Source organism: Pseudorca crassidens, chromosome 10, assembly GCF_039906515.1.
Source record: "Pseudorca crassidens isolate mPseCra1 chromosome 10, mPseCra1.hap1, whole genome shotgun sequence".
Taxonomy (NCBI): domain Eukaryota; kingdom Metazoa; phylum Chordata; class Mammalia; order Artiodactyla; family Delphinidae; genus Pseudorca; species Pseudorca crassidens.
Genome location: NC_090305.1, coordinates 11,737,159 through 11,764,491, shown reverse-complemented (window position 1 = coordinate 11,764,491; position 27,333 = coordinate 11,737,159). Strand labels below are relative to the sequence as shown.

At 45.6% G+C, this 27,333-nt stretch overlaps 1 protein-coding gene across 7 annotated transcripts in view; it reads right to left on the bottom strand.

Moving 5' to 3' along the window:
* Nucleotides 1-27,333, bottom strand: part of JARID2 (jumonji and AT-rich interaction domain containing 2) — a 242,748-nt gene that overhangs the window by 44,086 nt on the left and 171,329 nt on the right. For all 7 annotated transcript variants that reach the window (XR_010946674.1, XM_067752042.1, XM_067752044.1 and 4 more), the window contains 2 exons: nucleotides 18,367-18,536; nucleotides 4,049-4,225 (listed from right to left, as the gene is read on the bottom strand). Coding sequence is in view for 6 of the 7 variants with exons in the window: in XM_067752042.1 (XP_067608143.1) it covers nucleotides 4,049-4,225; nucleotides 18,367-18,536 (347 nt within the window). In the remaining variant the exon portion in view is untranslated. The remainder of the gene's footprint in view (nucleotides 1-4,048; nucleotides 4,226-18,366; nucleotides 18,537-27,333) is intronic.

The window sequence follows — 27,333 nt, the reverse complement described above, 5'->3', positions numbered from 1 at the left end:
CTGTAGATTTTACTTTTTGGAAAATGAGGGAGTTAAAAACTGAGGCAAGTATCAATCAATCCGTCAATCAAAAACTAAGGCAAGGGCTGGGAAAAGGAACGCCCTCATCTCATTCACGAACTGTACCCCGCCTTTTCTTCCCATGCAGTCAGAGAACTTACTTTACTCTCCAGAATGATTCTTAACTCATGTTCACCAAGTGCCCTCTAAAATCAGGGAGAGGGGGCCGAGGCGTGGGAGGGCCACATGAAGGAGGACAAGAGCATCCCCGGCCTCCCCGTGGCACAGGTGTCACACCACAGGGCCCTCTCATCCATCCTGGGGAGTGGCAAGCCCAAGTGGTCGGCCTCATGGCTCAGGCTCACTGGGAAGCAAGCAGTCGTCAGCGCGTTGCAAATCTGATCGAGCTTGGGGCTCTGCAGGTGCTCTCTGAACCTGAACTGCAGAAGTGCAGTTTTCTGAACCTGAAGGAGGCCCCCTCTGAACCCCAGACAGAAGAAACAAAGTCAGTCAGGGCTGGTCCTGGGTGAGCCCAAGCAGTTTCCTCATATACATAATCAGCGACCATCTATCTGCTTTCTTTACCGATAAAGCCCTGGCCCAATGCCATGCCAACAGACCAGGTAAACACCTTCTGTCCTCCCGCAGAGAACGTTCTATTACAAGTGAACCCTCTTTAGGAATATCTGTTTCCTTCTGTTGACAGATGTCACGTTTAAACAATTATCCACTTTTATAACTGATAGGTACCCGAGATGAAATCCCATTACAAGGAATTTCAAGAAATTCTGCTCTGTATTTACAAAGAAAAGGGTCTCAGTAAAAACAAAGCAGGAAAGACAAGTGCAAGCTGCCACGGGAATTCTGCCACTGTTTGATCTGTGTTTGTTGATCACGGAAACAGAGTTCTCAGGGATCCCAGCCTGACTGCTTGGAGGATTCTTGTGAAAACCACTAGAGTCCTGGGGTTCACTGCTGCCATTCTGCAACTCATACTCTGCGGGAGACAACAGGGTACCAAGTTTCCTGTGGGTCATAATAGGGACAAGAAGATATAGTATAGATGGGAATGAGAAGGAGATGAAATCAGGGTGGGATATAAATGTTTTTAATCTGAAAATGGTACTAATGTCTCAGGGAGGAAAAAAATGGATTCCAGGAATAAAATTTTAGTTAGGGATCTTCACCCAGCTAATCAGGTCATCCTGGAAAAGCCCTTCCCTTTAACACGCAGCAATGCCCACCATCCAGCATAACAGATCTCAATGGTAACGATTCCTGTACCCGAGACACACGCAGTAACTATCTCTTCATTCCGGGATATAAGTGAAGGAAGGAACAAATGAATGGCCATCTACACTATCCTGCTTGTTTCACAGAAGAGGAAATTAACAATCAGAGAAACTAAATGCCTACCCAGCAAGGCACAGCTAATTAAGCCTTAAAAGGGGCAGGAAACAAAGCTCCTGATGACTAGTTGATGCTGATAAAGACCTTTATGGGAACAGAACGGGGGGGGGGGGGGGGGTGCGGGACAAAGGTGTGTGTTATGCAATTTGGTGTTACAGTGTAATTTCAATTATCTAGAAATGGCTGGGAAAGGAACACTATTCCACAGCTAAATGTTCAGTTTTCAAAGATTATTACATTTTCGTTTTACCACTTTTGGGTGATGGCCCTCTAATCTCTGCTGCTGAGGACAGTACCTTCAGGAATCTCCTTACGCCCTCCTGCCGGGGGGCCTTACTCCCCAGTGTCACTAACTCTTGCTTTAATAACCTGCTGGTGGCAGTTTGCTTCCTTGTCATCGGCCTTCTTCACGTCACAGAGGATGCAGAACAGGGCAGGTAAGTAAGCTCGGCTAACTAGGTGTTGAGAACTCAGTGTTTTTCTGAAATACCGAATCTGAGGCAGAACCTGGCCTCCTCCGAAGCCGACTTCTCTTCTCTTTCAACAAAGCTCTCATCGTCCTCTGGGTCACTCAAAACTGGGGAAGCTTTCCTGACGGCCTGTGCATTTCCGAGCTGGCTTCAGCCCAGTCCTTCCACTGGCCTCGCAGAGAAGCAAGCACTGCCATCCTTTGGGTTCTTAAAGCCATGAAACCTCCAAAGACATGAAAGCCATGTGGCAACAGCACAACTGGAGACCCACGCAGAGCTGTGTCTCCCAGGCCATGGCCTGTGGCACTGGCTCTTTGCTGCTGTCGACCAGATGAGAGTGGTAGCTCCACCATCACAGCACAGGCTGGACCCATCGCAAAGCACACCTGTTCACATGCTCGCCCTTACAATAGGGTAGTGTCTAGCGCGGGGGGCATTTCAAAAATCTTGACTGCAATCTGCCACTTTGGGTGACGGGTGCAAGACATCAGACCTTCCATTTCTTCAACTGTAAAGCAAGAAACACCTCCTGCCCTGACCACCTCCCCATGACTCTGCTGTAGAGTAAGTAGATGGAATCAAAAGAGAAAACGTAGATGAACCCATCCTGAAAACGCTCATATTTTTACTGTCATTCATGGAAAACAGCCCTCGATCCACCCTCTCACGAAGGGGATTTCTGAAAGACCACCCACTAATAGGAAATTAGAGAAGCCACCCCTTAACTATGAACATGTCTACACACACAGCTAACAGAGGCTACACAAACACTTCACTTAATCCCTACCTTACAGATGAAGAGGCGGAGGCTGAGAAATACTGAGTTACGCACTGAGATTATTAACCTCATCTCCCCGACAAACGTCAGGTTCTGAACTCACATTTTGTCATGTCTCTGCGCCCCCTAAACACAGCCCTAAGCAAGCAGGAAGCAGGACAGATGAATAATCACTCAGCTGACAAGGCAAAAATGCCCAACAGTGGTGCAGGCGAGACAGATTCCTGACACATCTAAGCGATGCTGGCCCTGCATCTCTACTTCCCATTGGATCCAGAAAGACAAGGAGTAGTTCGGTGCACAGCCGTGGAGGAAGAAAAATGAGAAGCTTTCCTCTGCCTCAATCACTTACTGGCAGCACTGGTTTTCTGCCATTTGTAGACGGGGACGCTCGACCTTCTAGGGTCTCTGTGAGTCCCAATGGAAGTATGATCTCGAGCAAAGAATCTGGTTAAGAACTCACAGAAAACAGCCATCACCTCTCCCAACCTTATGCTCTTTGCTCCACTCTCCTTTTCTTTCGTCTTTTCTTACTTCCTTCCCCCCACCCCATGTTAATCCAATTACTCGTCAAGTTCTCTCAATCCTACTCCCTGCAGTATTTCTTTATCTACCCACACATTTTTGTACTTATATCCTCCGAGTTACATTGCCATGATCACCTTTTAGTCCCTCGTTACCTTTGGCCAGGTAATTACCTACAATTACAGCCTGTCAATGTGTTTCCTCTTCTTTAAATCATTTCCCTTTATGAAATCCTCTTAATTGATGCCAACTTAATCTTTTCAGAATGTAACTCCAATTAAGTCACCTCCCTGTTGAAAAACCACTGAGCACTTTCCACGCCAACTTATTTATACTTTTCTCTCTCTCACATTCAATGCTTTTTTTCCTGTTTTGTGGGCTACGTGTCCTCCCCCACAATGTTAACAGTCAAGGGCGGAAAAATCAGTCTAGTTCACAATACATATGCATGTACTTGATTTCACATACTGGGTAACACTTTCCTTTCTTCACTATCTCTGCCTGCTAAAATCACAACAGTAAGTTGATCACAATAGCGTCTTCACAAAATCATCTTGACCATCTCTGTTTAGATGTGACGTCTTCCTCTTCCAGTTCCTACGTCTGCCGCTCTTATGGAATTTATCATCAGCTCCGCAAACGTAAGAATATGTATCCTCATCTTAACAATTTATTTGTCTAGGACACACTTGATTGGACTGTGTTACACCAATGACTGCTAAGTGCCTGGTACTTAAAGAAGCATCCAAAACTAGCTTCGCCACCAGCTCCGCAGCCTTCATCTTCTCAACATAGGATCGATTCTACGTTTCACCCAAAGCTTTGGATTTTAGCTTTTTTAACCCAAATTCAACAGCGGGCCTACCATGTCCATTGTGAACATGCTTGTGGGCTTTTCCTTTCCTGGGGGTCGACTGGCATGAAGATGAAGCATTGTTGGTGGCTGTTTTGACGTCTTCTGTCTCATCATCTTCCTCCTCGACGTCCTCCTCGTCCTGAGAGCTTCCGAAATATACCATGCTGTTGGGCAGCGCAGGAGAACCTAGTGGGTTTAAAAGAAGGTGCATAAACACAGGCCTGGATCCTCACCCCTTCCAGAGGCGCACTTCACATGGAGCCATTCGTTACGTTACAAACTGAAATCCTCATGACTGAGCAGATAAACAAAGCTATTTATCTCTACTGCCATTTTTAATTTATTTTTCAAACATGCCCCGGGAAATATAACTCCATCTGTGTCCTTTTAACAGATTTCAAGCAAAATCCCCCAGCTGGGGGATGATGCCATTCACCAAACATGACAAAGGAAAATTTTAAAAATCTCATTTGAATAGTTCCTAAGAAGGGAAGGGAAAAACCACCAAGGACTGAACTGAGCAAGAAAAATTAATAAAATTTATTTTTAAAAATCTACCCACGGCGTCAAGGACAAGAGACTATTCTGGGTTGTGTCTTTAACTTTCTAGACTTAAAAAGTATAAATCTGAGCTAACGAATTTAAAATGAAGGAAGAGACAATCAGAAGCAAGTAGTGAAAACAAAATATGACATTTCCTTATAGAAGGAAACTATCTCCTATTCATATGGGGTGAATGACAGGGATGGGTTCCCAAAAACCACAATATATGTGGAAGCTACTGTGATATGATGATCAGGTTAACAGCATGTAAAATTATTAAAATAAATTCCTGCATAACACTAACTGAAAGGCTGGTTTAAAAAAATAAAAAACCCTCTTCATACACATCCCTTACTCCTTTCACACCTTAACCTCCTTATCCCCAAATGGTTTTGTTTCTGAACATAAGACAGAACAAAAACACCAGAAAATAAGCTCAATATTACAAAGAAGCACAATACAGTTCTTTATCAAATCATGAATTTTCAGAAGGAGATCTGTCAATTAATTGGTAAACTGTTTGGGACCGAAGGCTGTTAAAAATCCCTCAAGTTAATTGATTAACTGATCAAAATTTTTTTAAGCCCCTGAGTTAATTTCTGGCCCCACATCAAATCTTCTTTCCCATTAGGTATCTTGAGGAGAGCTACTATCAAGTAACGGAAGAACTAATAAATGTGAAGCTAATTTCTTCTCGACAGTTTCCTGTGAATGAGCTAACACTCCAGGAACACCGGTCAAGATTCAAGTAACCAAGTTTCCTGTGAATGAACTAACACTCCAGGAACACCGGTCAAGATTCAAGTAACCAAATTTGCTCTCCTTCCCAAATAGGGATCTCAGACTTCAACCACAATGGTTTAAACCATTCCTGTCCAACTGCGGGACTGCATGTTCTCACAAGGAGACGGACATGACTGAGTGGTATCACGGCACTGAAGTGGGAAACCCAAACCGGCCAGCTCCCAGAAACACAAAGGCAAAGACACTCCCTTCCTCTTGTTGTCATCAATGACCTACCAATACTCAAAACCCTACAAGTTATGTGGGTCACACCACTGAACGGAAATGAAACTCCAAAGGGATGTATGTGACAAAAATTCTGTGGATAACAGAATTGGATACACTCTGACAAAAGCCATTTCCTTTGTTTTCTCCCCTTTGATCACTTCCAATTAGAAGCAGGCTCTCAACAGAAGGAAGGTCTGACACAGGCTTTGGGGAAAATCGTCTAATCAAATAGAAGTCAGAGATGAAGTTTTTCAAAAAAAAAGAAGAAGGAGGAGATATCTGGCCGTATTTCCACTGGAACAGTATATTTACCCGTGTACTAAGTGGTTTTACAATTGGTACAAGACTGAATAGAGAAAGAGGAGACACCACCCTTATTAGCTTCCTTCTTCAAAGTTTTCAGTTGGAACTTACCATCCACACAGATATACATAAGTACCTCCACAGCCAAATATACCCCTACCGTTAGATCCTTTCCTAAATATAACTTTTTAAGTACTTAAGAAAAAGCAGGAGAAACCTTATTTCAGCACTCAAAAGAGGTTCTGAGTAAAAAAAAAAGAGAGAGAGAGAAGAAAAAAAAGAAAGAAAACGAAATTTACCATAAACTCCAACTCATTCTAGCATGTAACATGACACAAGGTAACACACTACATGCTGCCAGACAGACAGAGCTGGGGAACTCAACACCCGGAAGTTACAGGCTCAGCCATTACATTTCCCTCTTCAGTAGAATGAGAAGGTTAAATAAACTCTTCAAGTTCCTTCGAGATCAAAATATCCACATCTAACTTCCTTTAAAGAAGAACCTTCCTACACACTATCATGGATGCACTGACCAGCGGCTGAAATCAGAAAATGGGTTAGTACTGTGAAGAGCAGGTTTTCCTGTAGACCCTGCAGTAACTTCCACAGCCCATTCTGCCCTCTGTCGGAGGGAAGCAGGATTAAAGGCTATAATTCCAGGAAGTAAGCCATTACCCGCTTCACCTTCCTCTTTCCCGCCCCCCCCCCCCCCCACCTCAGGAGAAAAGGCAATAAACTGCAACAGAGGCCATTTGGGAGTAACTTCAAAAGGGGGAAAGTAAATCTATGTTTCAAACAGAATCAGGTAAAATCTACATGAAACACATGAGAAATAATTAACTGCCACCTACAGAATCTGTTGAGGAGTTTTTGAAACTCAAACCCAATGTATAAAGCATCACATTCCTTACATTCAAGATTCTGAGAATGGGGTCAACATTAAATTTATGTTCCAAAGAACTAAAATGGAGGGGATGTTAGGAGCTCAGTTCAGAATCCAAGTTTCATTAACATCTTAAAGACAGCATATGGGGTAATTTCTTCAACAAAAGCAGAAAACAACCAATCTTATGAATCCATTTTTTAATATAGATTTATTTATTACTTATTTATTTTTGGCTGCGCTGGGTCTTAGCTGCGGCACACAGGATCTTCGTTGAGGCATGTGGGATCTTTTGTTGCGGCGCGCGGGCTTCTCTCTAGCTGTGGCGCATGGGTTCCAGATCGCATGGCCTCTGTAGTTTGTGGCACTGCGGGCTCTAGTTGAGGCTTGTGAGCTCAGGAGTTGTGGCCCGCGGGCTTAGCTGCCCCGCGGCATGTGGGATGTTAGTTCCCCGACCAAGGATCGAACCAGAGTCCCCTGCACTGTAAGGCTGATTCCTTACCACTGGACCACCAGGGAAGTCCCATGAATCCATTTCTTTAAACAGCTTCTCAGCAAATATAAACAAAGTGATGGAACCTGTTACATATTCTAAAAGACAGAGGCTAAGAGAAAAGTGAAACAGAAAACAGAAGACTAGTAAAAGGGGAGGTAGAAGTGTGTGTTTCCTGAGGGACTCACTCTCAAACCAAAACTTATAATAATACAAAATCTTTCTGACGGGACTGGCTCTGCAGTCAGAAGTGGGAAAGGACACAATTTCTCTAAGGATGGAGGCACAGGGGATAAAAGCAGAATGCTTTCACCCTGAAAGGTGACTTGGGTTCTCATCAGATGACTGACATGTTGGTCTGGACCTGAAGATCAAGCATCAACAAAATAAAAGGCCATGAAGATTCTCAAGCCAGATGGGGAATGGAGAGGCTCGTACAAAGAAGGGAGAGGGGAGAAGTGGAGGAAAAGGACCGATGCTCAACAATAAGGATCCTCAGGCGGAGAGGTCAGTTAATTACTAACAGAGGCAAGATGCCCTTGGTTCAAATATTAGGCTTGTGCCAGTTCTCCCCTCCGCAGGTGCCACTCATCATGGACAGCACTCTCCCCAAGCCTGGGTATGGCCTTACTATTCTCCAGGCTTTGTTCAAGAAGCCACTGCCAATCTATAACCTGCCCCGCAGTAGTGGCCTCATCAACTACAGCCTTCTCCCCCAGAAAAACCAGACCTCCAGAATTTTACTGGGGACCTGCATACCTGTACCTCTCATTAACCTTGTAGTCAAACTGAAGCAAGGAGAAAAGACTAAATCCAACAGAGTACAATGCTGCATATTCCAAAGCTCTGTCACCATGTAGCTACTGGAAATCCCTCTAAGATCCCGCTGACGTGTCCATCTGCAAAGCCACGGAGAGGCCAAGCCAACATTCCAGATCAGGAGAAAGCACGGCACGAAGGGAAAGGCAGCAAAAACAGCTTCTTTCTTTCTTATTGACACAAAACCAGTAAGATCACCTCACATTTCATAATCAAGGTGACGGAGAAACACTGACTGTTGTCTGGTAATACCTACAGAAAAGCCAAAGAAGAACCTCAAACACATAAAAGAAAACCAAAAGCATCTGAGAAGCCAAACTAGTCAAGACCTTCACATAGGGCATATTTATTTCTTCTTAGCCTGGCTACAAGCTCAATTATCTAATTCACAAATAAGTTTAGAGGAGGAGGAATCTGCTAGACACACACAAAAAAAGAAAAAGATGAAGGAAAGGATATTTTGAAGCCCTAAAATCAACCAGAAGTCTGTGCTGTTCATCACTGGTGTAAATTATCCCACATTCTTCAGTATAAAATGGGTGAACAGGAATATCAGATAATCAAATTGAGGCCGTGTGAACAGAAAGTTAAATTAACATTTCGTATCTGAAAACAGAAGACTATACGTGTTTTTAGAATTTTTCGTTAAGAATAGTTGGCACCTTATAGATTCTCGCACGTAAGAGGTAAGCTTCCTCTCTAGAAAATTTATTAGGGAAACGTCTTCCCTCCAAATGTCAGATGAGGCAAACTTTTGAAAAGCTCATTGTGGGTTCAGCATTCAGAAAAACGGGCATGGATCTACGGGGACGAAAATAACCTTCCCTTTCTACAGCAGGGCTCTGCTGCAAAACACAGGCGAAGGAGGTGAAAACAAGGGGTCTGAGAAAGGAAGGGCTCTGCAGCCCCCACACCTGGTGTCCTCAGGTGGGCTCTCCCCATCAGAGGTGTAAGCCCCAATCGTGCAAGTCAGACGGGCTGCTGAGCACACAAAATCACACCATCTCGCTCCTTTACAAGCTCTGTCGTTTTAAAGGAGGAATCAATGAAAAGTAAATGCTTTTAGTGTTTTAAGAGCGTTAAGGATTGCACAGGGTATGAGGGGGCGGGTAGTTATACGTGTGTATTTAGTATGTACAGTTTTCTATTAAAATCGCAGGCAGATTTTTCTCTCCTGATTATTCAAGCACATTAGCAAACGTGAAAAAAAAATCTGAACTTGGATCAGTCGGTGGAATCGGGAGTGCAGAATGCATCTGCGCTTTGCCAAAGCCGTATTTCATTACTTTTCAGAATTAGCTGGCAATGTCTCCACAATATTTACTGAAGTGAAAACCAAATGTTTTCATCTGGACAAAAATCAAACTGTGGTATGTTACAACCACAACAGAAATCATTTTACTCCAAAAGCTTGCCTTCTCTAATTTGGGCTGTGGTTTCTATAAAATTGGATTCTTCTCCATGAATCATGTACACATACAAGCCCTCGTTCTCATTATCCTCCCTCCCCCGACCAGTTCTTTATCTTAACACGCTAAACATAGCTCAGCTCTATTTTGCAAAGACCCTAAAGGGATTCCTTGCCCGCTGGCATTAGCTGGGGAGTCAAATTCTGTAGCTTAACCTAATAACCTCTGGGCTGTTCCCCTCCCCCCATTCGGCGTGTCTGTAATTGATCTTCAGGATACACAAACAATGAAAGCAATCAGCCCCTACTATCATATTAAATTAAAATACAGAACTTCAAAGTGACCCGGTAGGGCCTGGGTAGGGGGAGAAAGGGATAGTTATTTACTGATTTCCCAAGTGAGAGGAGAGGAGAGAGCTCCATCCTTCGAAACTGGAGAGTCAAGGGAGAAAGTGGGTACAACTGCCTTGGTCCATTCATCCCGCTGTGTATGTACCGGCGCTGATCCAGGCACCAGCAACCCTCACAGACCAGACATCCGAACTCGCCCTGAACACTCAGGCACCCCGCACGTAAACACCAAGTGCCCTGAAAGACTGCGACGACTGTTAACACACTGAATGATGACCTCTGTCTCTTCCAGGTCGGGCTTTACAATTTACCAGGGAAGAAGAATTTACACCAAGACTTCCCAAACCTCACCCACTTCCACAGGCCCTGAGATGATGTGCCATATCCACCTGCTATTTTCTTTAAAATGATTCATATTCATGATTTAAATGGATTCTATTATATCAGTAGAAAATTAATATCACATGCCCTAAAAAAATGTAGTTAATATTACAATAAAATTTTTAAACATGCAGCTAATGTCATTTCTGGCACCACCAGGGGCACATTTAGCAGGGCTTGGGAAACAGCCCGCCAGCCAAAGGCCAAACACCAAGGGAGCCCCTAATTCCTTATGGGATAAGGAGGGGCCTGGGCGATGAAGCCCGTCCTGGAACTGCTCTTCCTTATAATACACACGTTATCCAAAAACAGGACGCCAATCATTGAAAAGGACTCTACATGGAATCCAGAAGTCCAGGATGAAGCCTCAGCTTGGTAGTCACGTGCCCATTGTCAGGAGCCTCAGTTTACTTGTCTGTACAATGAGATTAATGTCTTCAGACATAACATCTGTGATGACCCCAAAGGCCTACGAGGTAGCATATGCAAAAGCACTGTCAACACCCACACTTCAGTGCATTAGGCTGACACATGGCTTCAGTGACAAAAACAACTCGAAACTATAAAAGCAGGCTGTCACTTTCCACAGGTGAGAGCATAGGCAATTTCTTTCCTCTCTGCTTTACTAAGTGGGAAAGTTAGCAAACTGGCAACAAGGGGAGGGGGGCAGTGCGGTGCACAGAAATAGGATGGAAACACAAAATGAACTCAACAGTTAGAATTTCTGGAACTTGGGCAGAGTAATGCCTTGTGAGAGCTGGAAACCTTCAGCCCATAAGAGCCTTTTTTCAAGAAGAACAGGGAGGAAGTGATGATATGACGGTCACTTCAGTGTCCCCCTCTTCAGTTACGTGCTCCCAGATGTGCCAGTCTGACCGCACGTTTAGGAAATGCCGCACGGCAGGGCATGTGTTCTAAGAGCCCTGACATGAGGGACTTGGCAACGAGAACCACCTTCCCTCTTGACACGTCGGCTCACGTGCCGACCTAGCCGACCACAGCAATGGGAGAAAGTATCATTTAATTAAAAGCTGGAATAATCTGCTTACTGTCTTTCCCACGAGGCTGTCTACACCTGTGACCTGAAACGTACACAAACGCATACACATCCAGTCAAATGCAATGAGGTCTCTGGATCTCCTCCCAGCAACTGAATGTGCAGATCACACCACACAGCACCCTCAACCTAGCAGAAGTGGAAACAAGTCAGAAACTAACTTCATCAAGGCCACACAGAGACTACCCAGAGAACACCTAAGTCTGTGCCCTCTCCACCACGAAAGTGTCCACATATCCTATCAGACGTAAATACGGTAGAAGGGGCACCTTGCCTTTGGGACACGGATCCTGATGACTTTAGTGCTGTCAGCTGCCAGCAAGGTGCTCTGTAAACAAAACAGGACTCTCCTTACTTCCATCTACCTTCTCTAAATGGATTTCAGAAAGGACAAGAAATACTAAGGGACTCTCCAGAAACTAAGGGGGAGGCCACAGGCAACTGTGAGAAGGATACTGACTCCGCGCCAGCAGCCACTGGCAGGGAGAAGGGAGCTGCTCTATCTGCAGGGAGGGCAAAGCCTGGTCGGAGGCCAGCTAGTCTGGAGTGGGGCCAACCCTCTGAGCAAAATGTCTTGGAGTCTTAACGACTGATCGAGGTCACAGAGCAATTAAAGGGGATCCATCCTTCCCCTCCTTGGCGCTTAATGACACGATGGTTTCGTATTTCTTCATAACTAGCCCGATAAACTCTCCTGGCAAGTAAATTGCTTGCTCAGCACAACTAAGCCAAGTATACAGGCTCTTGGAAAACCAAGCATATGAGGAACATAAGGCCAGTCTGATCTGGAGAAAAGTGAGGGTGGCCACTGAAATCCTCAGGGTGGCAAGAACACCACTTTGTCTGTTTCCTCTCTCAAAAATTAAGATGCGACACCTCTCAAAGGATCCATCAAAGAAAAGCTGTGCATCACCGTGAAGAAGGCCTTCCTCCCCAGAGTCCATGTAAAGTACTCCCATTTTGCTCAAGGAAGTCCATTACTAGTGCCATAGTGTTCCTGGCAATTGGAGGATTACTTAATTGCTTTATAGCAGGTTAATCCCCTTTCATTCTGTGACCTCGAAATCACCCCAGGCTTCCTCAATACCCAACGGCAGTACTCTTATCAAAACATGTGCTCCTTACCAATAAAGCCAATGAATGCCTTTAGCGAGAGTTCCATGGGTGGTCTGTCTCTCCTGGTACCTGCATTCTCCTCAGCTGGTCTTTTATATCATTCCTCTTCAGTTGCAAACAGAAGGCTCCTCCAATACCCTCTTCGTCTGCCTAAATTCACTGGGAAACCTAAGTTAAGTCCACTGGATGGTCACCACATCAGGCACCACATCAGGCACCATCTGGCCTGCTTCACACCCATGACTTTAACTCCACAGCAACTGTGTGCCGACTACACACCTATTTTACAAAAGAAGACACTTGGACTTAGAGTGGTTTAAGTCATCTGCCCAAGATCCACTAGGATCATTCAGCCTCCGGCTAGAGAGCCCTTCCTCTAGCCGAGATCATCTTACTCAATAAGGGTCTGGACGTGTTATGTCTCCTCTCTCAGCTGAAGAACGTCGGTGAACATCCAGCTCAGGGCCCACAGAATCGGACACGTCTAACTGCCCTGCTTTAACGAGGGGCCCTCCAAACAACAAGCCCAACACCATCCCAGGCCTTGGGAGGGGCTCCTGCAGAACTTTCTCCTTCTACAAAGCCAGCTCCATCCCAGAGAGCCTTGGGCAGAGTCCCTTCCTGTCCCACACGCGCACCCTCTACCCTGGCATTGCCTAGTTGGTCTATGGCACCTACCACAGGGATACTGCTTTCATTTTGCTAATCTGTTTTCTAGTGTCTGGCATATAAAAAATGTTCAATAAAGGCTTGCTGAATTAATTAGCAATTGAATGACGGCTGATCGCTGAAGATTCTCTAAGACCTGCGAAACAAAAGGCAAGCAGTCCCAAAACAGAAAGGACTGCTTCGCCACGGCTGACAGCGTGGGTCTTTCCTAAGAGCTCCTCCTCCAAAACAGCTCTCTTTCCTCCGAACTGTGACACTGGACTGTGACACCCACGGTCAGAAGAAGGAACCATGTGTAGATGTGTATTTTCAGGGATGCCCCTTGGGAATCCCCTTGTTTGCAGAGCCCCATAAAGAGAAAAATATAAATAAGAGAATCATTTAACCTGCCACTGCTCTGCTGTGTTAAGCTTTTTTAACCTGCTAATAATCACAGTCAGGACAAAGAGAAGAAGACAGAACTCATTAAGAATAACGAGACCGGTGACAGAAAATGCAGCGATGGTTAGAATCGATGCACGCCGCCCAGGGCACACACCCCTCCCCCTTCTCGGCAAACGATGCTAATTATGCCTCTGGCAGGAGCCATGTGGACCCCCTTCAAAGCAGCCATTTAAAGATAAATACACTGCAGGCAAACACTTCGGGGCCGGCTGCACTATTCACTCTTCGGTTCCTTTAGAGATTTTAGGTCATGATATTAAATAGGAAAGGAGAGAGCCCTGCCAAACTTAGCTGAAAGGTCTATGCGTGCCTTACGACAGATTTTTTAAATCTCTAAAGCTTCTTATCCCTGAACAACTGGCTGCTGTGTTGACATGTACACACTAATCCCAGAATTATTAATGGTATCATTTTTCCCCACCCCAGGCTTTCGCTGAAGATACTTAATGGAGCTGTGGGGAGAAGGCTGGGTCTTGGGCTTGCTGAGTGTCACGATGGGTAACGAACACCAAGGCTTAAAGAACTCTACTTGCTGGCTTTTTCTCAGTCTCAAGATTCATTCTCTTCCATATTCCAAATTAGCGCTGAGACTATTACGGGTAATAACGGAGGACTGGAGAAAAGGATGATCTGTAATCCTTGGAAATAAACATCGTTTCCAGGTCTTTGATTCCTTCATGATTTCTGCAGCCAGGCTTTCCTTCCCACCAATACTGAAGCCTATCAAGACTGTCTCCTTTACCCAGAGACTCCTGTAAAGGGTGATGGAGTGGCCGGGCTCTTGAGGCTGAGCATGAAGTTTAGGGTTCAGACAAACTCTGTTTGGTGTGGAACCCGAACGAAAAAAGCAGCGGCAGAATTAGAATGCAGGTGTAAAAGAAAAAGTTAATCAAATTCCCAACTATCAACTTTGTCTGTTAAGATGCCAGATGAGGCCAAGACTTAAGTGAGGAAGTGTCACCAGCAGTTGATACCTAAAAGTTAGAAATACATCTACATGTAAATCAAGAATTAGATAAATGATGAGACATCCACAAGATGGAAGGGGTATTTATGTGAGAGTGTGAAATAGGAAAACCAGATTGCAAAAATAAAAATATAATGCAATTCCAGTTGGGGTGTGTGACTTGTATTGTATATGCACAGAGAAGGCTTAGTAACATTTTCACCAAGGAGACGATAAACAGTGGTTGTCTCTGGGAGATGAGAGGGAGGGGTATTTTGATTCTTTTTTTTTTGGTCTGTTTCTCCATCTTTTCTGCTGATCTTCCCTAGGGAACATGAAATACATTTATAACTAAAAAAAGTTTCAACATTTGAAACCGAAAGAGAATTATTAAAGTACCACTACAACAGACTTTGTCTATTTAACCCTTGTACACCTCAAAATACGACTTGTTGTTTTTGTTTTTGTTTTGCGGTACGCGGGCCTCTCACTGTTGTGGCCTCTCCCGTTGCGGAGCACAGGCTCCAGACATGCAGGCTCAGCGGCCATGGCTCACGGGCCCAGCCGCTCCACGGCATGTGGGATCTTCCCGGACTGGGGCACGAACCCGCGTCCCCTGCATCGGCAGGCGGACTCTCAACCACTGCGCCACCAAGGAAACCCAAAATATGAGTTTTAATTAGCTCAAGCAACTGCATATTAAAGTATGCCATCTAAGGCCACCAAATCCATCACATTTCCAATATCATGAAGTACTTAGTGAATCACCTATCATTTGAGGCTTTTAGAAAAGCCAGATCAGGTAAACACACCTGACCTCACACAGCCCTGGCTTTTAAAATAAAATACCTTAAATCTAAAAAGCACAGGAGGAAGAGGAAGAGAGTGCAATACTCTGTGTCAAAACCTTATTGCACATCAGCTAAAATAAACAACAGAACCTATTTGTATTGTCTGGCTCATGAATGCAGGAAGAACTTTCCAAGCCTCAGAGCATTTTTCCAAAATTAAACATCTTATGTTTCACTTACTGAAACTTTTGTTCCATCTGACAAGTGACAGAAGTAAACTGTGTCTATGAAAAGACATGATTCTCTTGTGTCTCGAGCCTGGAAATGTCAAAGTTGGGTACTTGGGAATGTTTTCCCTACGTGCCATTTACTCGAGTACTAAGCATGCCTCTCCAAGCAGGTCCTCCCTGAATCACTCCAAACCAGAGGAAATATGATGTAAACAAATCATGCATATACAGGCACGTGGCACAAACATACAAATTCCGCTCGTAACTAAATTCCATAATCTGCAGAGCAGTTTTCTGACATCCTAATAGAACACGATCAATGAATCTTCCTAAAGAAAAGAGTTAAGGCATGGCTCCAAGGTAAATGTGGCTCCAGTGGGATTAAAAAGACACAATGAAGAGTCTTACCAACACAGAGCTTTAATTGTTTACCTGAACCATCTTGCTTCTGATGACACTTGTTGACCCTTCAAAGATCCCTTTGGCTCAAATTCCTTCTTCTGATCACCTGGTCCTACTCACCCTCCACTGCTCATGACACCACCCCACCGTCTACCAGCCGGTTGGTCACTCTCATCTTTCCTCTTCCTTTCACCCTTCACAGCCAATCCTGCACTTGATTCTTTGCTAGTGGGTTTTTACACCTTCCTTTCCATCTCCACCCTCAACACCTAGGATCACTAGACTCCTTCGGCAAAGAGCTATGTCAAACCCAAGGGAGATGCTGGCAGGATGCCTGCTACCCACCCCACCTCCCTTTCGTGAGGGAGAAGTGGTCTGCACTGAAATACAGTTATTCTCCTCCTTTATGTCTTGAGTCTCCCAGGACTATCATATCAGTAGCCTGTAATCTCAAACAAAAACCTCACCCTTCATTTTCCCTTCCCTAACAATTTAGTCCTAAAGCAAACTGGTACAAGGGGTGTGTGTCTGTGTGTGTGTCTGTGTGTGTGTGTGTGTGTGTGTGTAATGACCATGGCAGCCCCTGTGGTGTGCGAGAGCCAAAGGAGGATGAAGAAGTAGGTGTTCACACACAGGTCAGGCCGTTCACAGGGTCCCAGCCAAGTGAGATCAGAAGGGCTCCGTGGGGAGGGTGGCAGAAGAGATGGGAGGTGGGGCACACTGGAAAAGATGGATCAAATAAACAATTTATGGATAACAGGAGTCAACTTTCTCACTGTTTAATATAGGAAAAAAAAAACAGAAAACCAGAAGGAACCCTTTGGTGCTAAACTAAAATTAGGAGGTACTGGTGCTCGTTCATGGATTTTAATAGACCTAGAGACATAGATGTGCATACTAAATGAGCATGTGTGTACATGTGCACATACATGCCCTTGCACATGCCCCCCCACACACAACGCATTTCCCTCTGATAGCTATGAGCACACCTCAAGCCCAGACCCTAGCTCCTAAAGAGCAGCTGTTCCTTAAAATGAACAGGGCTCTTAGAAGAAATGGCTGATCTCGGGGCTGAGGGAGGGAGTACACAACAAGAGTCCAAGACATTCCACTGCGTCAGGGAGCTGGGATGGGAGCATGATAGGGACGTGTCAAAGGGCAAGGCAGCCAGCCTGAAGGGGCTACACTGATGGGATCTGGGACAATCAAACATCAAAACAGATTACAACTCTCTGAACAAAACAGGAAATGAGCCCATCCAGATCCCAAAAAAAATGAGTAAATCGAGTTTGATGAGAAATGAAATATGGAGTTTCAAAGAGCCTCGTGGGCTTCCCTGGTGGTGCAGTGGTTGAGAGTCCGCCTGCCGATGGAGGGGACACGGGTTCATGCCCCGGTCCGGGAAGATCCCATATGCCGCGGAGCGGCTGGGCCCGTGAGCCATGGCCGCTGAGCCTGTGCGTCCGGAGCCTGTGCTCCACAACGGGAGAGGCCACAACAGTGAGAGGCCCGCGTACCGCAAAAAAAACAAAAACAAAGAGCCTCACAATGAAATCTGTATAATCACAAAGGCTGCCAAGGGTCCGCTTTCCGTGGAAAAGCCTGACAGACCTGCGGCGATTCAGTGACCAACGTGAGCACCATCAATCAAAGAACAGACTGAAATGCTATGGCCCAACAGGGCAACGAGAAGCTCGAAGACGCCCTTCTGTGATGCTCCTACCTGAAATGGAGAGGCCCCTCAATCTCCCTCACCATTTTCTGTGTTCTTCCCTCACTTAGTTCCTACAGTAAAGACTTTCCCAAAATAAGGCCATGTAAATCCAAACCCATCCTTCATTACAAAATTGTAATTTTGTAATTACAAAATCCTCTCCGTGCACTCCGTTCACTGGTCCTGTTCGTGTGGACAGACCAATATTCCCACTGTCATCTACACCTACAAAGCACTGCTGTTATTTTTCCTAAAGTAGTATGGCGGGGGGAGGGAGTGGATCCCCCATTAGCGTGGCTTGTTCTCAGACCTCAGGAAACACCCGGAAACGGGAACTAACACCCATCCACAACTACCCCACCAAAAAAAAAAAATTACACAACAAAAAGCCAAGTTTGCAAAGCACGTGTGACGGTGATGCTGGGGTGGCAGAGGTCCTAAAAGGATGTCAGGGAGAAGTCAATTATAAAAATGTAAGACTACAAAAAAAAAAAAATGTGAGACTACAAACTGTGACACTGTGTGTTGAGATGCCAAGAAAGGTGATTCGGGAGTCAGAGGAAAAGGGAAGGAGAAACAGGAAGGCCCAAGCACCCTCTGGGTGGGATTCCTCACTTTACACTCTCACTCCCTCAAACCAGGCTGGGAATTCACAGAGGTTGTAGAGCAGAGACCAAAGCCAACATCAAAACTCCTGGGGACAGGCCTTGCCCCTCTTTCCTTCAACCAGGCCGCTCCCTCCAAAATGGCAACACAGTCTTACCTCGAAGGCAGAGAAAAGTAAGAAAATCTTCTGTCTTAGGCTTCCTTTTAGAGAGGTCAGAAATTTGAGTAGCTGGAGGGGGTAGCAATGGCTCCACTATCTTTACTGGAGTTGTGCTGGGACTATTCGGCTGGGACTGAGCAAACTTCCTTTGTGCTTGCAGCCTGGGCCTGTAAAAGCAAAAGAAAATTAACAACAAGCAGAGATCGGAGGATATAGATCTACCTGCAGCAATAAAATCATGACACAAAAGGGAAGAGAGACCTTATTTCAAGCAAACTCTTTGTTTCTAATTAAGGTTCTCTATATCTCTCTCACTCTTGTAAACCACAAGCCTGCTTTAAAGGGCAATAAATTTGCTTTAAAGGGCTACATTCTCTACACTGATATAAAATATGCACCATGAGCATGTGTGCACGTTTGCACACAAGCGCGTGCCTGTGCACAAACCAGTGTGTGCCTGGGTATCTCCAAAGCGGCATGCGGTATTAGGTGACACGGGATTAATGACTTTTGTGCTTTTTCACAAATCATCTGCCACATTTATTTAGCATTCTGTGCTTTAACACGATACTATCACAAACACATGCACAACTGCCTTCATATTGTGTAACGACACCCCGTCCACCTTAGCCTGTCACTGACCTGGTCTCACACCCCCAGAGGAAGTAGTCTCCCCATCTCTAAGCTCTTCTAACTCCAAGTCAGCCAAATAAATCCATCTGGAATTAAAGCTTGTAATGCAGGGGGTGGGGGGAGGGGGGGAAGATCACTTCTCTAGTCTATTCAAAACCCCTCCTTCATGCCCAAATTATGGGTTACCTTCTGCCCACACAAAAAGTCCAAAGTCCTTAGTTAGGGATTTGAAAAACTGGCCTTAACCTACCTTTCTCAGGCCTCTCCCCTATTACCATCCTACGTAGATACCAAACCCCTAATTTATCCTTTGGTGTCTACAAATCACAACTTCAATCTCCTTAACCAGACATTGTTCATTCACACAATTTTACATGTCAGACACTCTATTAATTTGAACCCTAATGACTCTTGGAAAGGTTTCTTTACTTTTTTCCTAACGCTGTAGCCAGTAACCGTCTTCCTTTATCTACCCAAGTGTTTTTACCCCCTGTATAACTGGCTTGACCTTTACCATAAATTGCCTCCTACTAGCTCTTCCTTGAATTTTCAAGATATCAACAGCCTAATGGAAAATAAACACCTTTGAGGATGTGAACCTGTACGTGTCCTGCTTTAAACCACCTCTCTGGCCCTGCTCACAAAGATGCTCAAGAAACAGTATTTGAGAGCAGGGAAAAAACAAGAATCGAAAAGCAGCCCTACGGCACAGGGCTTTAAACAGATCTGCTCAGAACCCCAAACTGGAGTCAATCCCTATGTGGGTGGGGCTGATAAAGCCACCCCAGCTCAAGGCTGCTTTGAGTATTACATATATTTATAATTCTACAGCACGAACAAGTCTTCCCTTAACTATCGCTGAGATCATGGAAAACAGTAAGCATAGTATCTTTAACCGCGGGTGCTCAAAATACCCTAACATTTTAAGTTAACATTCTAGTATTTAACAAAATAACCCCCACACACACACACTGGTTTTCCACTTTGTAAAAATTAGCTCCCTTAAGTTTTAACCTCCCGTGTCCTGCCCAGACTCAACTCTTGCCTCCCTTACGACCCACCAGAAACACTCCTGAATAGGTCATATTACCAATATGAACTGACATTTGATCAACAGGGAGACAGCATGACAGCTGCATACTAACTGGGCAACAACCCTCAGTCCCTAAAATCTTACAAACGTCACAAATTAATCAAAAGCACTTCAGAACCCAGGAATAACCAGAGGAAAACAGCCACATAACACGGTTTAACAGAAATTCCAAACGTCATAAATGGTAAGGGAATAAAACAATGCTCCCATTCCTGTGTTGTGAGGAACAAAGACCTCTTTTTTTGCTACCAACTGACTGTCCAGAAGATGAGAGAGCAGAAGTGTGTGCTGGGAGAGCCTCCAAGCCCAGAGGACTGACCTTCAAGGAGGATCAGATGGGGGTGGGGTGTGTGTGTGTGTGTGTCCGTCCGACTGAGAGATGTAAGGCGCAGTGCTTCTCAAACCTTCGCAGAAGAGGATCCGTTTTGCATTTGGTTCCCCCTCACGGTCCCCTTTAGATTTTCTGTCTTTTACAAATGGATATTTTTATAAGATAATTATTGTAGGGGGAAAATGAAAGACATAAACTACAAGCTCAAATTTATTATTAGACTCACAGACATAAAATCACCCTGTTCAACTGCTTTAACATGCTCACTGCTCACTCTCCATTTCTCTATTCAGCTCACTGGCACCAGGCAGCAAACAGCCCGTGCCTTGAGCAGGATCACTTCAGAGAAAGGACAGGATACAGAAAAGTAGACAGCGGCGCCATGCCCTGCCACCCTCAGGGTGGACTGAGCCCAAGAGAACTACCCTCCTCTTCCAACAAGCTCCTTCTCTCCTCCAACTTGCCCTTCCTGTTAAAAGAAAACCCCTGTAATGTTTTCCTACTGAAAAGGGGTTTTAATTGGCAATTTTCTGATTTGTACATCTTCATTTAAATGGACACAACTCACACTCTGGGCATTAAGGGGGCTTTATGGAATCACTGCCTGTACGTGAACAGGATGTTCCGTGTTTACTGCTTTCTCAAAAGTCGGCAATGACAAATGCCACACATAATGAGAAGACGGCACAGCCTGAATGAAAAACAAACACGCAAACACAGATGACAGAGCAGGACACGGAAAAACATTCTACAATTTCATAACCTCAAAGATAAATGCTCCGACCATTGCTCAAATAAAAGGCGCTTTTTCCCTGATGACTTTCTCAGGGAGGCTATGAAAAATAAGGGCATAACAGATTAAAAAGCGGCAGTAAAATAAATTACCCCTCAGAGGACTAAGCCAAGCTCCCAAGTGATGAAGTATTTGTGAGACGCAGATGAAAGCAGGACCTAAAGAACAAGACAAACCAATATCTTGTTTTAAAGAGGCCAGAAGAATCCGTACTTTGTGCAAAGTGCAGGTCTGCGGTTTGGCTTTGTGTGTGCGGGTCCCGGGGGATTACAAAGGTGTGGCTTTGCTTTGCTGTCCCCACGCAACAAAAGAGCTTGAATGACACAACTCAGAGGCCAAATCCAGGGAGGAAGCACTCTTAGCCATTCGGGGTATGTTTGCGGGATAGGTGATTCATTCTAGAGTGTCCGATACGAGGAAATGAGTGTATGTTATTAAAATCAGTACAGAAAGGGGGCGGGGAGGTCCAGATGTGCTGAAGACCTAGGTTATCTGCACCTGGAGGTGCTGGGGAAAGAAGGAGGCTGGTGTGCAGGAGAGGACAGGCATGATCAGACACCCACCAACGGCGGTGGAGCTCCAGGAGGGCCTGTACTCAGCTGCTGGGCGCCAGCCGTGATCAGGCCAGCAAGATGGGAGCCACCCATCCCTCCACCAGGAACATCCTCCAGTCCATTACCAGGGCGAAGATGCTTTAAATGGAAATTTAGGTTGAACTAAGGGAGTTCAGAGCCACCCAGGGGTGGGGCTGGAGAGAGTGTGGAGCTCCTGGGCATCAAGGGAAGAAACAAGCAGAATGTAGGGCCTCCAAAGGCTTTTTTGCCTGAAGTTTAGCCAGGAGGGCCTTTGCTTCGCGTTGGTAATGCACAGCAAGCCAGAATGCAGAAAATACAGAGGGCGTCTGTCCCACACAAACCACAGGAGAGTCAAGTGGCACAAGACTCACTTCTGTGTTGATCTTTTATTAACTGATCCAGGAAGGAATTTCCCTTACAGAAGACTCCTCCGTGCCAGGAAGGTCAATGAAACCAACTAAAACCAAACTCTCCAGCAAGCCGAAGAAACTTAAACCAACTGAGGAAGAAATGTGCAAATACATGTATATATGAATAAATACATTGAGGGTAACCTTTTATTTACAGTGTGTTAAAATCTAGGGTTGAGGGGCAGTGAGGCTTAGGGAACAGAAGTGGTTTCAGATCAAATCATCGCTGTTCCTCACCTTCCGTGGTGTAAATGTGTGTATGTGAATTGAAAGAGTAAAATATTCAGAGAGCAAGTTCAGAGAATGCAGAGCTTGCTATCTGAAGCCCTTGTCGTGGGTAAGGCCATCTGGGTGTCCCTTTTCTAGAAGGGACAGGAGCCCCATGGCAACCCAGTCACAACAAAGCTCAGCCCTGCTGGTGTGAATCCCATTTAAGCAAAAGTGCCTCTTTTTGGGGGCGTTGGCGGGGGGGGGGGAGATGTGTTGATACGAACGTTGCTTTACTGATCTGATCCCCCCAGAGTGTCACTCTATGTAGAAATAAATGCTCTTAGGATAGAGGCAAAGGTTCTCAGGGGACCCTGCTTACTCCAGACTGCTCCCTCTGGCTGGAATGCTTCTCCCCTTTATCTCACCATGGCTGGCTTCTTCCTATAATCCAGCGAGGGGAACATTCCAGCCTGCTGCTTTTTACAGAATCACGTTTTCCATGTCTCTGTTCAAAAGTCACCTCCTCAGAGAGACTGAGCCATCCTCAAATAGCACATCCCCCAGGACCTCCCGCTCAACTCCATTTCCATTCCTCTGCCCTTCGATGGCCTACAGAGTGGGCTCTCCTGCCAGGGCCTCCTTATGTCCTATGTCTGCATGTACGGGCTGCCGCGTGTCGAGGGCGAGCCCTCCGTAGGTGTTGAGAGAGAAGGGCAGGAACACGGCGCTGCTGTCCCATTTATGAACAATACCACTTCCTCACTCATTCCTTAGGAATCACACGTTTTTTGAGCAGAGGGGCAGAGGGCATGGCAATCCGGAGGTGGCAGGGAGATGGCTGGACAGATCTGAAACGGACCCAAGAGCTACAGGAGAGGCCTGTGGTTCTGCCACCAGTAAAGTTATTGGCCATCCCAGGATACGGCTCCGCGAAGGTCGAGTGGAATCCAGTTTCACTAAGAATCAGTTTCGGAAGCACCTGCCTGTTCGGTCACAATTTCCTCCGCCACCACCGGCACCGCTTATTGAGAATTTACTGAGCCACTTGCCCATCAGGAGCATCATCGAACAAAATCCAGTTAAGGTCGCGTCCTGGCTGTCAACCACGCTGCGTCACAAGGTACCCCCCCACCCCAAGGCACGCCGCTGCACCCCACGTGTCCACACGCAGGACACCTGTCCCTGGGCCACAATCCACTGGCCCAGGTGTGGAGGTCCTGCCACGCGCCCCTGCACACGAGACCACCGCACGTCAGAGACGGCGCTTCCTGACGAGCTGCGTGAGCTGGAGGGGAGGGCGTCCGTCTTCTCCCTCCTCTCCTCCACGCCCCACGGTTCACAGTGAAGCCTTCTCTCATGTGGGATTCGCTGGCACCGGGGCCAACAGCCAAAGGAATGTTTCTCTTGATCACATAAAATTTTACCCCAATAAGTCTTCAAATATATTTCATATTTAGGTTAAAAAGAAAAAAAGTACAGCACCTTTATGGGAATAGAGAAGCAGACCAAAATAAACACTAGCGTTATTTTCCAAGTTAACAGATAAATTCCAAGACAAAGCTTGTAAAGAAAACCCACTGGTGGCTGACCACGTCCTGTGCCAAATACTGTTTGTTCTGTAACACTCTCCCGGTGCCCTCTCCTGCCCTCCCCAAATCCTGCCTTTGGAAGCCTCCGGGCAGCCCGCCATCACTGTGGCACTGTGTCTCCGGGTCTCCTCTGGGGTTACCTACAGGATAGAGTTAACCGGCTTATTGCTATCTGTGTGCTCAATCTCTAGGGCAGCCCTAAATATGGCACAACAGCAATTTCTAGGTTAATTAAATTCCATTTCTGCCCAGGATTTCTGATCGTTTACAAACCCATGGAGGACGAGCGGTATGCACGCAACGCAGCTGGACCAGGCGGGAGCGAGGGGGACGAGGGGGTCTAAGGCAGTACCCAGCCGGTCCTTGTGGAGGGCCGTGTATGCCAAACACCATCTTATTAACTTAATTTTCCAATATTAAAAACATAAGCTGGTAAATCCAGTTATTTAGATTACACCCCAAGTCTAAACAGAGAGCAAGGCATGGGTGGGAGCGCAGGGTGTGTGTTCACTCAAGAAAGAAAATGCGTTATATCCCACAAATGCAGAGGGACCCGCATAGCCAGGCTCTTTGTGCTGGTGTGGGAGCTGGCCCTGAAGCTTTGCCAATTTGCTGAAAGGCCTATTCAAAAAAAAAAAAAAAAATTCCTGTGTTTCCATCTCCAAAATAAGTACCCACTCTATTCTACCCCCAGACACACACACACTACAGACCTGGCAGCTAGTCAAAGGAACAAGGGCGGGTGTGTGTTGGAGATTGTATGGGTCGGGCAGGGGATATCCCCTGCCCAGGGCAAGCTGCCCACCAAATTCAAATGCAAGTGCAGTTGCGGGCAAACCACACAGGATGGCTGTAAACATCCTGTATAGCAAAGAGAAAATAAACACATCCTCAAGTGAACCCGGAGGCTAGCAGAGACCAACGCACAGCAAACTTGGTAACGAGAAGCCCTGGCAACAGGCTCCATCCTTCGGCGCTCACGTCCCACCCTGCTCCAGAGTTACAATGGGTGTTTGTCTCATCGGGGTGTAGGGACTTCACCCAGTGACAGGAAAGGGAGGTCTGCAGGTCTGCATGAGAAGAGAAATGCCTGCTTTCAGGTGTTTCGGGAGATCTTGCCGTACTGGTTCAGAGGCCTCATTTCTTGCTTAACATAGAAAGACGTGAAATTGTTTATGCTAAAAACCGCAGGATGTTAAATATTTGCAGCACTTGTCTTAAATTAAATTACACAGGCAACTAGAGTAAAAGTTTGCTATTAACCTGATATACCGAAAGGAACTTTTTTTGCTTGACTCTCCTGGAGATGAAACCCTGTAAAGTTCTGCTTGGTCAGAGTGGTACAAGGAAAAGAACCATGGTATCACAAAACCTGGGCTGCTTTGGTTCAACTACCTTGTGACCTTGGGCAAGCTGGGACTCTATTTCCTTGTTGGCAGAAGCAGTGGGGTGGGGTGGGGTGGGGCGGGGCGGGGGAGGGAGGGGGGAGAACCCCTATGAAAAGGAAACAACTCAGGGTCCTTCTAGCTCCAATCTCCGCTGACCTCATCTATAAAACCTGAATATAGTCGTTCCTGTAATAATTCCTCTTGCATCATGATTTCATAATTCTCGTGACAAGTACTGATCTTAGCCTGTACCAAGTGGGAAATAAAAACCTCCAAAATGCCTGTGTTGCTAAAGATTGCTAGCGCCTACTTCCCAACTACAGGTTGTCAGGCAAAACAGCAAACGTGGTAACTTCCAGATCTTGAGATACGCATACCGCCTTGCACTTTAGAAGGCAGAGGTGGAAAAACGTTTAAATATAGATGTTTCCAAAAAAAAAAAAAGATGGCACAATGCCAGAAGTTGTTGCATAATTCCCTTAACTACTAACTACTATGCTATCTATACTCTGCTGCCTTAAGGCTTAATCCTTCCAGTTAGGAATAAATCACTCATTTAGGAAAACACATGAACTTCCTTCAGAACCCTGAGATATCCTCAGGAAGGCTAACCTAACCACTTATAAGTATATTCATCAGCTCTACCCACCAAAAGGCCAGACGAAAGAGAAGGCAAGTACTGCAAACCCAAACACCACCCCGACTTCCGAAGATACTCCAAATGCTCACAAATAACTGCACTCCCTCAGAAAGTGGGCGGGCATCAGAGAGAAAGGTGAGCCTTCATTTTCTTTACCTCAGGTAAAAAGGGTCAGGGGAGAGAAAGGAGAATACCAAAAGTATTAAATATCTACAAGATACATGTGGTGTCTTCCCAAGTAAAACATCTGCTGGGCACACAAATCTCAGGCTGGTGGTGTGAGCCCACACAAATGGTATGAAAAGTAATACGCAGAACTGCTTTGGATCCCATTAATAAAATGATGCAATTATTATTTTTTTAAAGTCTGATGCAGCATCCTGAAATGTCAAAGAACCGAGGCTGCCTGGAAATCCTGACTCTGTCATGATCAAATTCGAGAGGGATCATCATTAATCAACAATTAAAGCGGCAACAAAGCCCTTTTGTTCTGTCAGTCACAAGTGTCACATGTGTTACAGTTTACCACCAATGGAAAGCCGCAGGTTTCGCCACCCCCAGGCCGCATAATCCTCTCCTTCTCGGGGATCCACCTCCAAACCCAGGATCTAGGAGCTGCAAATGCTCCTCTCCACAAAGACTGTTGGGTTCAGGGCAGTCTTGAGCAAAAACTGTTTACAGCAAAAGTAACAAAAGGATAACGCGAGTCAGAAGACCAACACGTGGAAGTTTAAAGTCTTAATCCAGCATGGATCTGCCAAAGAAATCCCTAATACACTACTGTAGTTACAAGGTGTGAACAAGTTACCTAAAGTACACTCATCTGTAAAAGCCTCAGAGAACCAGTTGAAATGCTGATCTGCCTTTCCATTCATTCTCTCTTGAGGTGGGACTGCCAATTTTGTTTTTAAAAATACTGTTTCAACAAGAACCCCAGCAGTTTCTCAATTTTAGGTTACTCAATACCCGGCTGCGAACTGCCAGAAAACTCCTCGAATCCTGGCAGAGACGATGGCTGGGAAGGGAGACCAAATGACTCTGTGAGGCAGGAATCATGTTCTACTTCGTTCTTTGAAGGAGAGAAGAAAAATACACGAAGAAATTCATCCTGCAATGTTACACAGTTCATTCATTAAACAACAGAACCCAGTGGAACCCTAGCAGTATAACTGAAAAGTCAATCCTATGGAAACTTCCCACCAGAAACATTCCCCATGGAGTTGTGCACAGGGTGAGACTCGAAAGTCCATCCGCACGTGATGGACCAAAGCACAAAGGCAGCGCTGGGAGAGCTAACCAGTC